The sequence below is a fragment of the Phyllostomus discolor genome, chromosome 9 (genome assembly GCF_004126475.2).
Source record: "Phyllostomus discolor isolate MPI-MPIP mPhyDis1 chromosome 9, mPhyDis1.pri.v3, whole genome shotgun sequence".
NCBI classification, from domain to species: Eukaryota; Metazoa; Chordata; class Mammalia; order Chiroptera; family Phyllostomidae; genus Phyllostomus; species Phyllostomus discolor.
In genome coordinates, this window is record NC_040911.2 from 53,359,659 (window position 1) to 53,374,880 (window position 15,222).

Sequence of the window (15,222 nt, forward strand, 5' to 3'; positions counted from 1 at the left end):
GGTCTCCAGTCCTGCCTGGGTTTCCTTATGCCCCAATGTGGGAATGTGGAAAACTTTTCACTGGACCTCAGTGCTGCTGAAACACACCAGACCCCAAAGTCTATCAATCTCTGGCCCTCCTTGCCTGACTGTTCATTATTAGCTTCCCTTTGAAACAGCAGAACTGCCAACTGCTAAGCAAGTCAACCACCAGTCACACTCATCAGGCTGCCCTCTCCCTGCACCCTGAGGGGAACTTTTAGACATGCAAGGCTTGCTTGAAAGAATCTTCTTTCAGATATCCATCCAGAGTGAGCCTTGGAATAAAACACCACTTTCTGACTCTGATACTTGCACAGAAGAGTTTGTAAGTCTGTTACTTAGAACATCATAATTAGATTTCTCTCACTACACTGTTTTAATGTTTTGTTTTGAATGGATTCTAAAATGCACATTTTAAAATAGCAGCCAAAAAGTAGAAACTTTTCATTTATAAAGTTCTTTGTTTTAATGTCATGTTTCTGTCCAGACTTCAAGTTTTGCTCTTATAGAACCTCATTCACCCCACTTTCACTCTCATTTGAACACAGCATAGTGGTGACTGAAATACAGATTTTGAAAGGCCTTACTGGAAAACATTCATATATATTGACAAATAGTTGAATTACAGTTAAGTAGCTCTTGTGTAACTTAACCTGTTTACAAAGCCATTTATATGTATACAGTTGTACTATCACTAATGTTAGCAGGTATCTGTAGGTACAAAATGTCCTAGCAAACAGAATAAGCATGCTTTGGAACCAAAGGATAAATGTCCAGTCTCTGTCATTGTGCCAGGGTGGGCCACCCTATCCCCTTGCCTATTCTCTACCCCAAGCGAGGGTTGTTTGTCATGCCTGAGTTTAGCCTGGAACTCAGATGTGGCTTAGCATCTGTCCCACTTCTGTGAAATTTCCTATTTAGTTAAATGACAACACAGGCTTTGGAGCCCACAGACTTGGATGATTCAAATATTAGCTTTGCCTCACGTTAAAGCCTCTGAAGGGTAGTTGAAGGGTAGTGTTCAGGAAGTCTGGAGGAGCAGGTGTGCTTGTTACACAAGACCCTCAACAATGAACGGAGTTGTCACTGCTTTGCTATAACTTTTGTATTTTAGGCTTAATTAAAATTTTTTTTGCCCAATTACTACAAACTTGTAAATAGCACTTTGCCTTGGAATACTCTCTCCAATAACCACTGCAGCTTCAAATGCCACTGAAAGAAACAGGTACCAATTCTACTGCTCTAGCAATTAATTCCATATAGGGTTGAAGTACCTGACAGCAAGGTGAAGACTAAATCACCAGGCCTGAAACTTCCTTCCCATAGGTCTTAAGGAAAACACATTTGTTTCTTTCCCCATTATTTTAGACATACACAGTACTTTTTATTAATAAACCGTATTGTGGGGGGAGGGGTGTGCGTTTCTTATAGCCTTAGTAATAAAATGTGAAATTCCAAAGGGAGAATAGTTTTCAATGTTGACTTGAGCACTGTTACTTAGTGTTTCTCTTCACTTCCCCAGTTTAAGCCTGACTGAACCTCAGGCTCCAAGTGCCATCTCTGCCTTTTCACTTCTAGGACCCATGCCATGTTCACTTCTCTTTGCTAATATTAGCACAATCAGTCTCTTTTGGAATACTATCCACAAGCACTGGGTCTTCTGCCTCACCATCAACCTCCTCCAAACATACATGTTCTCCTTTTCTCAATGCTGACATTTCTTTCACCATTGGCTAATCTCCATCTGTGAAGGTATGAGCTTAAGCACAGCTAGAGAGAGTAGGCAGCAGGATGCTGCCACCCACCCAAACCTCTGCATTTAGATGGAGGGCCACTGCCCATGATAGGAGCATATGTAGTTCTCACAACCCTCACTGTGTATCTGTGAAGTGTGCCGTGCACAGTCCCTACATGTGAGTGACAGGACACAAGGCAAACGCAGTTCAGCAAATTTTAGCCTATCAGGCCCATTGGACACCATCCCCTGAACAGAGCCCATGTAACAATGACACTATCAAAAACACAGCTTTTTTCTCCCATTCTACATGGTGTATAAAGTGCCAAGGTTTAACAATGTCCATTTTCATGGGCTTCAGAGAGGTCAACCCATCTTTTTGTGAAAACTAAAATTCTTAATCAGGGATATACTGAATCTCAGTGATAAAAATTTTCCACCAATGCCAGCTTCTGATCACTTCAGATGTTCCAGTGATTGACCCAAAGTAAATGGAAAATTCGAATCTGAGCTGACTCAAAGTATGCCACAAATACAGGCTCAGACATCATGACCATTATCATGACCCTCCGCCCAGAAGCAATAGGAAAAAGCAAACTCATTTTACCAAGGGGGCAATAGAGTATTTCCTGAGGTCAAATCCTCTTTGGATATATAAAATATTAAACATGTACAGATGTATAAAGACTAGATCTAGTTACCAAAGTTTAGATTACTTGTTCTCAAGCATAGATTTGGGTGTTTGAAAATAGCTACTAACTGCTTTGCCAAGATCAACCTAAATAGTAACAAGACGCTGGCACTGAACTGGCCTACAGTGAACCTCCCCTGAGAAGAAAATAAAGATGGAGCAAGAGAAATAAATGAATGCTTCATTTCTGTAATCACACATGAGATAACAGAATAGCTTACTCTCTCCTCTTCCTAACATTCTAAAGAGAAAAAAAGTTGAAAACAGAATCCAAAAGAATTGAAGAGAAATTGTTAAGTCTTTACAAGCCGAAAGAAGATGGAAGGCACCAGCAGGAACGAGGGTAAGGAAAACCAGCAGGGTGAGGGTAAAGCCAATTAATAAATTGCTTCTATAAAGCCAATTAATAAATTGGCTTTAGCTTCAAAAATACAAAGAATTTCAAAAGTCCCTAAGCATGGACTTGCTTTATCTTAGTGCCTGGGTGAGAGGAAAAATATTAACTAGAAATTCAGATCTGACTTTCAGCTCCAGCTCTTCTCATGCTCCAAGTAAAAATATTGGCCTCAGTTTCCTAAAGGCAAAATTCTACATAAAATCTCTGTAAGCCTGGGATTTGACTCAAAACTCCTATTAATCTAAAAGCTTCCAAAATAATGCACTTACTAAATAGTCTAGATTTCTCAACAAAAGTTTGTATAATATGTTTTGTGAACTTACATGTTTGAAAATACTATTTTCAGCTTTTTTATGGAAACCAAGACTTGTCCCTTAGTTCTGTGAGGAATGCAAAATTGCCACCCACCATTCCTGCACCTTCAATAGGGGAATAAAAAGTGAATGTTAATAGAGCACCATGGCAACCAAGCCCTGTAATTCTATCTCCAGACAGAGCTGAAGGGCCGTCAGAATGGTTGGCATTTGAGGACTTCACAGAACATGCTTTTGGCATGCTGAGCATAAGAGAACCAAAGTAGCCACTATTCTTAGAAAAGAAAAGCAACAGAGACAATTAAGTCACCATATTGTGTCCAAAGAAAATACTGACTCAAATTCAGTAAAACATATACAGTCAAAGTATAGTTCAGCCATTACAGAATCTCAAATCTAGTATTTGCAGGTATATACAAGTTAATAACAGATATTTTTATATATGGAGAACGTGCTGTTCTTTAAAAAAAAATTCCAGTTTTAAGGGCCTAGTTGGTATAAGGGAAGATAAAGAATTGCCATTATTTCATGTAATATGGTCAGATTAATCATTATATAATTATTAGAATAAAAGGCTGAATTTCACCATGCACTAAACTAAAAAGTCAGGAAACAACTAATTTTAATGTTCCACTCTTAGGAAGAATGGGCTGTGTGGATCCGCCCACTAGGACAGAGAGGGAGAACTGGCGTGCCACCACACAGAAAATAAGGCATGATCATGTGAAAACTTGCCTTTTTCTGTTTCACTTCAAAGAGTTTTCTAACATTCAAATGGTCAAAATTCAAAACAGGAAAAGCTGGCAGAGGGAGGCAGAAAAACAAAGGGTCTATGCAATCCTCACTTTTGGACAGAACAAGGATATATTTTGATTTTGGAAGCATCTGGAACATTTTTTAACCATCCCACGACTTCTGCTCTTATGAACCATGTTGTCCCAGAGAAAACACAATATGAAGGTATCTTCTATTTCACCTTACTCTCTGCAAGCATTCACCTGTAAGGAGAAGCTACATGGTCTGAGACTGACTGACTTGGGCAGCCTGTGCGCCTCCCTATGATGATTATCCAAGCAAGTGACAGAATAAAGAGACTCAGTGTTATACTCTGCTTTGAAGGTTTCTGAAATCAAGATGCAGTCTTTCTACTAAGAAGATAATTTCTATCAAAATAAGCAGATAATTGCCACAAGATAATCATGATATTATTATTGATGACAGTCAGTGATGTATAGGGAAGAATATGGCTTGATTTTCAAAGCTTAACCCTGAAGAAGCAAGACAATCAAAAACTTGTTTTGTATAGTTAAAAATAAGCCAACCTGACATGAAGTCACAAAGGAAAAATCTCACAGAGGGAAAACACATCCAATTGGCATGACTTAGCATTTCTCAATCTTTCAATTATCAGAGAGCCAGGGCAAAATTTATGACTGATGATGAATTCTGAGAAGGAGTGGGTCCTGTAGACCATCCAAATCTCTAAGGGAAGAATGAAGTCTTGAGTCTATTGTACCTTCAGGTACCTGCTGTAGAATATTTTGGAATTCTATTTAATACTAGCTTGGTACTACTACATAACATATAGATGGATCAGAAGAAACTTAACAAAGTTAGTCTTTGCAGAATGGATAATTAAAAGTTATCTACTTCTGGTTCTACAGATTTCTGGTTCAGGTGGTTAAATTCAAAGGCAGTGCAGAGGCCCACACTTTTCTACCATGAATCCTCCTATGCTATTTAAGCATCTAGGCCAATGTAATCTGATACACTGTCAATCGCTACACAGATAAAGTCAAAGAGTGTAAGAAGTAAGCTTTTGACCTGAAAAACACTTTCAACCAACTTTGGTTAACATTTAATTTACTTTAGCTTAGGCTTTATGGAGACTCAGTTTGGAAAATCTGAAGTAAATGAAGGTCCTTATTTTAAAAACATGAACTGTAGCCAACAGAAAAAAATATATCTACATTACCATGAAAACAAGTATTTTTCATAAAGAATTCTTTAATAATTCAGAAATGTGTATCTTACACATTTTGTAAAAATGGTATTTCAAAAATGTCATGAAAGATGCACTCACATTTTCTGCCTTATTTGCTAAAATCACCTTCTGTCCATTTCATTACCATCACCATAGTCTACAGTGCAATTGTTTACAGTGTCTGAATTGGTTAAGAAATCCTGAAGCCATCTGAACCCAGTGCAAAGTATACAGAAAAAAGCTACATGGGTCTAATACACAACTTGCTTCTTTTCTTCAAATACCTCTTTTGCCCAAACTATTAAGATCTTTTAAGTTCCTGGAGTTATCTTCTAAGATGACTAAAATAAGACAGCCAATAGCTCATTTCATACTGGAGCATAAAGGACCAAAGTAGTACCTTCTTCCACTTGTAAATAAATGGAGGCGGGGAGCAGATTCTGTAAAAATAAATAAACTGAAGATTATAGTTGAAGGCATAATTTTATTTTTTTCACTACATGGTGGGAGGTCATCTCAATATATGCATTCTTGTTCTCCTTTGTTGAAATATGTAAACAGCACTTGTATGCAAAAGGTTTCAGTAAAAGACATTTTTTGGTACTTGAAAAGGTTGGCTTTGTTATCATTCTTGAATAAACAATGTATCTTACCTGATCTTTTCCATTTCAATTGTTAATTTGCTGAGCAAACCCTTTTTATCCACTTTATATAAGTTAAATCTCAGTCATAGCCTCTTTACCTTGTCAACACATCCTGCTTAAATGCTGATCAGACAGGGGGCGCTTCTTTCCCTTGGAGATCACAGAAGTTACGGACTAATTAGTGCAAAGGATAATGACTGTACATGAAATGGGGTTTACTATATATATTGCAAACTACATCTATTTACTCTCTATATAGCTTAACCATTTACTTAGATTCAAACATATTAAAGGTGTCCCCTTTTAAGCTATTTGTAGCTTGCCTTAAGGACTAGGTTAGCAATATGCTAACAGCAGCATTTGACATGTCACAACTATTTCTGATGCCAAATTTTGTCAAAAGAACTTCTCACATCTTCAGAGAATTTTTTTACTAGAGAATTTCAAAGCACTCATCAGCATTTCACCTTCCATTACTTAATAAATACAACACAATTATGAAACTGGATAGCAACAAAACTCAAATGGACTGAACAAAAGGTGGGTACTCAGGAAAATCCTAGTAGTTTTAGGATTACTAGTGACTTCTAAGAACACACAAATTTATCCTCATTGGAAAATATGTCAATGTGCACAGTGAAAGAAAAGTGTCTTAGTAGAGCTCCATACAACAAGATTTTAAGACACAGGCATAAGCTCAAGTGGTTAAAAAAATAAGAATAAACAAGAAATTTGTTAATACCTTAGCATTTGATATCTGAACAAATGTGATTTAATAAGTTTATTAAAACATATCAATTATATTTAGATATGAAATTGTGCTGCCAGTTTGAAATTACAAGTTCAACTCTGTATCAGGAGATAAACCATCCTCCTGATCAGATCAGCCTGTGGTGTAGCAGCAGGTCCTATCCCCTCCCCTTACCACTCTGCTCCACCCACAAAAGAAAGATCCCAACCACAGGCATAGTAATTTAAGAAGTGTTCTAAGGTAATGATTAGATTATGTAAGCACCTTTTTCCCTTTAAAGTATTCTTGAAATTTGGCCAGACTAAATATTAAATACAAAAATCCTGCCAAAGAGCAGTGATTCCTGCAGGGTTGTTTTTGGACAGTTCCTCTGACAGTTGCAACAGACAGTCAAGAAAAGTCCACTCCCTCTTCTAAATGTTCCTCCAAGGGTTAGGATGGAAGTAAAAATCAGTTAAAGCAAAAGAAAACAGACACAGATATCCTTAAACACGCTCACACAACCATGGCAACTTTCATATCTGACAATGGCTGAATTTCATTCCAAGCAGATAATTTAATGATAAGATTTCCTATAAAAAATTCAAATAAAATGCTCAAGCAAAGATTAAATATCAGGGAAAAAGAAGCAGCTACAATTAAAATTTTTTTTTTCACAGTGTGATCAACATTAACTATGGAACGAAGACATTGAGAAAGAGCACTAGCTTGCTGAGATACAAAGACCTGCCACATGACAGGGAGTGAGCCAGCTCCGTGACAACCTGGTGCCATTTTCCATTCTTCTAAACCTGCATGTGCTTGAGCCTGAGTCACTGCTTAAGATAATGTGATTTCCACAATAAACTTAAGGTATAATTATTTTCATTTTTCCTCTGAGAAATTAGTTGGAGAAAACATAATTCATGGCAGTTTTATTTTCTAGGTGGAAAGGTACTATGGCCATATATATTTGCTTTAAAAAATTTGATTTATGAGAAGTTTCAGGTAAAAATCATTTTTAAATGGTTGATTTTTTCATTTACATATAACCGATGGATCTAATTTACATGTATGACTCAATTTTTATTCAACTTTCTTCAAATAAAGTCTGTACTTTAACTGGTATGTAACTGTTACAATTTTTATAGAAACACTAAATATCTTCTTATTCACAGGCAGTTTTGATGATAATAGTTTGTCTCCACATTAAGAACTGAATATAGTTAAAACCTCAATGAATAACATAAAGATGAAAACCAGTATTAACTTCCTGTATGCAGCCACATTTGTTATTCAAGAAGTCAATTGCCTAGTCTACCTCAATTATAGCTACAACAAAACATAAAGCAAGTTTGATTCTGAAGACCCTGAAAAAGAGCTCTGACATATAAGACATTAATCACTGCTTAATATTGCTATTGATGTGAAATTCTTATACTGGGTTCATTTTTTCTTTTCAAAAAACACTGATTTTTCTAGTGACTTTTAACATTAGAAAGGCTATCTTAGTTCTTAATAACCCTCAGAGAACTGGCTGACACAGTTAGGCAACTAACTAAAAAAATCAGAAGGTTGTATCCTTGTCTCATGTTTCTAAAGGGTTAAAGTGCAGGAACTGTTTAAAACCTGTTACATAAGGCACCCTATTCCACTTTTTTTTTAAAAGAAACTTTTTCTTTGGTTTCCTGTAATTTTTCAGTGAGCCTATCCTTTGTTTCTTCCATTTTCTCTGTGAGAAGTTCCTTTGTCTCTTCCATCCTGTCCTGTAGATACTCTTTAACAGGAGGTGGTGTTGACATGTAGCCGTGACTACGCAAATACTTTACAGTGAAGGAGGTTCCCCCTAAAGTCACAGTATATCGGGCAGGTGTTGCAATCTGAAGAAAAAAGCAAACAGGCAGATGAATACCTAATTACGACTATCATCATAAGCAAGAGCAATTTGAATTACTTTGTTTTGCAAGGCTAATGAATGAAGTTATGGTTCTCCCTCTTAACAAGGGGTGCTTCTTCTGTAAACTCATTTTATAAATATCTGTTATTCAGACACTGTTCCAGGATTGCAGAATGTTCAGTGGCAGCACTAAAGTCTATGACAGTGTGCTAGTGTACTTGAGGGGAGGGGAAATTCCTTGAGAGATCAAAAAAGGACTCAGTACCACTACCAACAACAAAGGTATGCAAGTCTCTATTGCTTAAAACCCTGAGGACCTACAGACACCATCTAGAACTAAACTAGAACCAAACTACTTTAGATAGTAAGAGGCAAGCTTGGGTTAAATGTTTTTTTTCTTTACTGCATTTACTTTAGTTTCACTACCTCATTATAATCTGCCCAAGGTCTGGAAGCCCAACTAGAACTTCCATGAGGCCAACAAATGGTAAAATGGCACACATGTTGTAGATATGCACAGGTTTAACTCTGACCGGACATGTAAGAGCCAAACTAAATACCGTAGAAAACAAACTGGTCAAGAGAATCATAAAAGCAGAGTCTGCATCACAATCTGAGGCTTTTGTATTAAAACTCAGAGTCCTACTGTAGATGTACTGGACACTCTTTGAAAGAACTATTTGTGCTCTCTATCCCCAATTTCCCTTATTCATTTTCTCTTAAACTTAGTTGAACCAAGCTTCTGACCCCCACCACAAAAACTGCTCTCCTCACCAACCAGAGTGCTGTGAGCCATGACACCACCTGAGACAGCTTTTTGTGCACGTCTTTTGCTTGACTTCCATGTCTCTACTTCTCTGCTTTCTTTCCATCTAAGAGGCTGCCCCTTTCCAGTCATCCTTGTAGACTTCTCTTCATGCCACCTACCCTTGAACACAGTGGGACAGCACTCAGTACCTGGACCCTTTCTTTTCTTCACCCAGTTCACTCCCTTGGTGGTCTTGTCCAGTTTAATGTCTGCAGTGCCATCTACATGTTGAAAATTCCAGACTCAACTTTTTGCCCCTAAATTCTAGTATATACAACTACCTACTCATTTCTACTTGTACATCTAATAGGATATTAAAATGACATCTGTCCAAAACTGACATCTTGTTGTTCAATGATCCTACCCCAAATCCACTCCTCTTATTTGCACCTCAGGAAATGATGAAAGTATTCTTCAGTTGTTCAGGCCCAAAACCTGTTAGATACTTTCAAAATATATCCACCTATTTCTTACTACCTTCCTGCTACCATCTTGATCCTAGCCACTCTCAGCTTTTACTCAGACCACTGCAGTAACCTCCTGGGAGGCTTCTGGGCTTCTACCCTTCCCCTGTAAGACTGTTTTCAATACAGCAGCTGAAGTGATTTTGTTAAAACAAGTTGGATGCTCAAAACTGTTCAATGACTTTCCATCTGACCCTCAGAGTAAAAGCTAGAGTGCTCAAAACTGCCTGTCAGGCTGCCCCGATGTGGCACTCTTCTGTGTGTGGTTCTACACACTTGTTCCAGCTATACTGGTTCCCCCTTTTCCCCACAAACTCCAGGTATCCTACAGCCTGGGGATCTTGTACATGGGTTTCCCCTACTTGGGACATTCTTCTCCCATAGAGCTGCCTGATTAACTCTCATCTTCTTGCAGCCCTTCTTCTGAAAAACAAACATCAAGCAACAATACAAACACATCCCCCATCACTGGTTTGGTCTTTCTTCTTTAACACACATCATCATCTAAATACACTCTGTGTGTGTGTATTTTTTTTAACTTCCCCTTCTTGGTCTCTCTAACTGCTGCCCATCATTAGAATAAGCTACACAAGGGCAGGTGTTTTGCAATTTTGCACTGTTTTATTTAATTACAGTATTCCCAGTACTTAGAATTGGCACTTGGCATACAGTAGGGGCTCAAAGATTTTTATCAGCTCAAACAATGGTACATTTCAAAGACAGGACAAGAGGCTTATGAGTGTATCCTAGCCAAGGCCACAAGGTTATAATTACAGATTATTTTTTTCATCTTTGCCACAACTCTTTGTGGCTTTGCCTTATCAAAGCAATAAATCTCAGTGTTTGTTGAAATCTACTTGACAAACTATGGGTTACAGTAAATACTCAGGAGAATCCCCCTCCACATTTCTCATCTTGCACAGGAACAATGAGTGAGAAGAAACACAGCTAACATATCTACCTACATGCATAGTTTCATGTTTCAGTCTCAACCCAATACACATGCATTCAGCACTGATTTGCTTACAAAGCACAATACCAGGCATGCTGAAAACACAAAGAAAAAGAAGACATGATTCTGAATTCCAGGGCACTCATAATCAAATAAAGAAAACAAACATTAAAAAATACATGATCTAGCCCTGGCTGGCGTAGCTCAGTGGATTGAGCGCGGGCTGGGAACCAAAGTGTCCCAGGTTCGATTCCCAGCCAGGGTGCATTCCTGGGTTGCAGGCCATAACCCCCAGCAACTGCACATTGATGTTTCTTTCTCTCTCTCTCTCTCTATCTCTATCTCCCTCTCTTCCCTCTCTAAAAATAAATAAATAAAATCTTTAAAAAAAATACATGATCTACCTATTTTCAAAGAACTTTTCCTAAACCATCATTTTATTTACACTTAAAATTTTAAATGTTTATGATTATGACATATCAGAAATGAAATGCAATATTCTACATAACAAAAGTGAACTATTGAGAGTTAATATTGAGTTTTCTGGGGAACTGAGCATGTCATCAGTTAAATGTGAGGAATAATCCATTTATAATAGTACCTACCTTAAACAAGGCATATGCTGTTAGTGCATTTCCACTCTGGGAATTTTTCAGAATGTTTACCACACTGTCAGGTAATCCAATAAGTTCTAGAAAAGGAACAACATTCACTCCTCTAAGGAAAAAGAAAAAAATACTTTATACCACACAAATTTTTAGAAATATTTTCAAAAGTTTATCTGAAAACACCAAAATGAAATTCAGTTTAAAAGTCAATTCTACATAATTAAGCACTTCAATTTCATTCTGAAAGAACAGTTATGTACACGAATACCAGTGTCATGTTATATAGGTTACTGTGTGCAACTTCTGCTTCTGCATGTAGACATCCCTAATTAGCACATTTAGAAAAACAGAAGCATTTATCAGAGCAAAATGTATACCCTTCAGTAACTTAAAAGGATCAGAATCACTTACCCGATCTTAGTTTCCTCAAATACATGCCACTTCCTTAGAATGCTCCAACTCAAACTTCAAGACCTAATATTTCTACCTCTAATGTTGTAGATCAAACTATACTATCATTGTAAAAGTAAGTGATATAATATTACTTATTGTATTATAATGCAAAGAATAAATGATTCTATGGGTTTGATGAAAACTTCAATTACTCTAAAAGGATGCTTCTATGCTATTATCAGACTTAATAGGCAGGTGAAGAACAATTACCATAAATTGCAACACATCTTTGGAGGGAGAAAAGGCAGAGAAAACCTCTAATTTGAGATGTTAAGCCCTAATTTATTTGTAGTTTTCCTGGTTATCAACATTTTATTACATTGGCACATGCATGCATGCATGCCCTCACTCATGCTTGTGTGCTCTCTCTCACCATGTACTTCAACAGATATTGTGACCCCTCACTTTTAAATCAGAACAAGGCTCTCATTCTGATTCTCCTATATAAGCATGATATAATTATCACACTAAAAAAATTTAACATATGCAATTGTATATAGTTAATAAAATACAAGGTCCAGCAGAAATAATGCCTGCCTTGAGTGTGGTTGGTAGGGTAATAATGTGGATGTAATAATTTATAGTTTTGATTATTTCACCTAAAATGTCATATGTTGTGTTAGAGTGTGATACTGTTAGGTTACAGAATTACATGCTTATGATTTTGTAATAAAAGGTTTTGTTAATAAAAAAGAGCATTTTATTTGTGCCATTCCCATATTATTTAATATTAAAATTTCCTGAATTGGCCTAGTTTATGTCCCTTAATGCTATCCTGTTACGTCTCGCTAGTCTCTTTTTCTCTAGAAATGCTCCCCTGAAGTTTTTGTTGAGGAGGAATGAACTATGTCTTTCTTGACATTGAGATTTTTTTAAAGCTTTCAGGCCAGTTACATGGTAGACTATCCCTCAATCTAGATTTGTCTGATTATTTCCTCATGATTAGATTCTCATTAAATGTTTTTCAGCAGGAACACTGGATTCTCCACAGTTCATTTTGGTGCACCAACAGGGGCACCAAAACAAAAATAAATTATTAGTTGGTTCCATCACTGATATAAGTTTGATTCTTGGTTAAGGTGTAGGGTTCACAGATTATTCCCCTGTACACATACAAAATCTTTCTCTTTGTAATTCAGAAAGAAAACTGCCTGGATCCATGATTATTATGGTAGTTGCAAACTCCTAATTTATTTTTAATATTAAAAATAATTTATTTAACTGGGTAAAAATTGTCCCTACCTATGATTTCACTATAATACTAAAAAAACATGGATTACTCAAAAGATATGGTTGAATATCATCAAGGAAAACTACCTATTATCTATAAGAGGAAAGCAGATAATTGAAGTAACTCTTTGAAGAGTTTGAGGAAAACATCAATTACAAATTGAAGTAATTTGGATTCTGTTCTTACAAACAGAGTCCAATCTGGTTTCTCCTATCCCTATTATCATTTCCTTTGAAAACCACTTTTTTAGTGAGAGTCCTATTAAAGCAAGACTTAGTACCATAAAGACTATTCTATGTATCTAATAGTCACTGTGTACCACAACATGCTAATTATCTTCCAGTACCAATACAATTTATAAAATTATTTCATTAGCCATTTCCTTGTTCAGACTAAGCCCAGTATGTAAAATTTGCATATTTAACAGCATGTTGTGAAGGTGGGGGGGGGGGGGAGACAAATATTTGGCCAAATCTAAGGCAAAACTTGGTGATTTAAAAAAAAACCAGGAAACAATAATTACCTTGGACACCTTGCATAAGTATACTTTGTAAAATACAGAAAAAAAGTACCTCATTCTGCTTATTTCTAAAATACTGATTTGATAACTTGATTTTTAAAAAGACAATTTTCATTTTCTTTGGAATTGCTACATAAGAAGTATTAATGAGAGTTTGATTCAAACAATATGCACTTTTTGTCACTTATTACTCTTATCTTTCCACAGCCTGACAAATATCTCTGCTTCACAAACTGCCAGCTTTATGGAAGTTTCTACTGATGCAGAAACACACAAGGGCCAAAGCACATTCACAGTCTGGATAAAGAGCAGTGAAAATCAGTCAGTACTTTGCCTCAGAGTGGATTTATTTCTTTAGGAACTTGAGGCCCAAAACATGAGGCATCTAAACACAGGGACAAAGCCATCATAACAGAGCTAACAATTGACCAAACACAGAACTTCTGGTTAGAAGACAAAATATATCTGCAAGCTTTTGCCAGATAGAAGTGACAACAAAGCTTGGTTTAAATAAAATCTATTAGCATGCACAATTTAGATCTCCCCGAAATAAAATGCTTTAAAAGTCTGAAATCTTTATCACTGAGCTAACTAAATAAAGAATGGCATCTTGCTTTATGTTGACTAGCAAGGCAGTATGCTAGTTGTCAGAGTGACTAAAACAAACATTGGTCAGTAATGCTGTGTGAATTCTAATGCCCAACCTTCAAGTTACAAACTATTTTTTCTTCTTTCTTTTAATAGTAAGTAGGCAACAAGCAAATAACAGAGAATTTTTTCTAGCTAAAACTAAATAAAATAAAGCCAGCCTCTTGTCAGTTAAATTTTTAAAAACCTGTATTTAATACAATCAACTCCAGTTTCACAACAAAAACATCTCACAATGAAAGATACATTGCTATTCAATCATATCCTAAATCCTTATTTTTAAGTATTACTTGCAATAAGATCTTTCCTCACTTATAACAAATCAACTTTCAATTTCTGAAGTAGTAAAGATTCAACAGAAACACTAAGGACTGTTCTGGGAAGCAAAATATCCTACATAATACAAATTTTAGGCTATGAGATGAATATTTTCATCTATAACAAACTTTCAGCTATAACAAAACTGAACAAGAAGTCCTAGTTGGGCAATAGTAATGGGTCTGGCAACAGAATTAATTCTTATGCTGGCAAATAGCCAAAGACAAGTTATGATGGGGAAGGGATGTGATTTTAAAGTGGACAGTCTTATCACCATGCTTACACACTAATGTTCTGCAGAAAAGACCGGGAAGGATAAAACTAAGAAAGGTGCATTCCACAGGGGATGGAAAAATGTTACAACTGCTTCAGGTGCCAGAGAGCACTGCAAAAAATCTTAAGAAACATTAGTATCAGTAGGTTACTTGGGGTCTAATTATTTTAGTTATAGAAATCTTTAACTAAAGAAGGAAAAATAAAAGGAACAAAAGTACTCTTTTTAATAGTCCAAAGGAGACTCTCATATTCAATTAATTAAAAACTTAGATTTCTCCATCTAAGTCCAGGAGACTAAATGCTTATTAAGGGTAGCCTAAGGGAAGCAGAAGAAACAAGTATTACCCATGTCATCTTCCCATGTCAAATATTAAGTCAGAAAAATCCTCAATGGCTCAAAAAAGAAAATTTAATATGTAAAAAGTCATTAATTAAGTATAAAAATGAATGCCTATAATAACTTTTATGCAAAATGGTATACAATTTTATGCTCTGCTAATAAACAAAGGGAAGTTTTGAAGACTCTATAAA

The 15,222-nt window shown here is 36.3% G+C and overlaps 1 protein-coding gene across 2 annotated transcripts in view; it reads right to left on the reverse strand.

Annotated features, from left to right (window-relative positions):
- Positions 1–5,606: 5,606 nt before the first annotated feature.
- Positions 5,607–15,222, reverse strand: part of FAM210A (family with sequence similarity 210 member A) — a 39,123-nt gene continuing 29,507 nt past the window's right edge. For both annotated transcript variants that reach the window (XM_028524779.2, XM_036009365.1), the window contains 2 exons: positions 11,243–11,354; positions 5,607–8,396 (listed from right to left, as the gene is read on the reverse strand). In XM_028524779.2, coding sequence (XP_028380580.1) covers positions 8,163–8,396; positions 11,243–11,354 — 346 coding nt within the window. In that variant the 3' untranslated portion in view covers positions 5,607–8,162. The remainder of the gene's footprint in view (positions 8,397–11,242; positions 11,355–15,222) is intronic.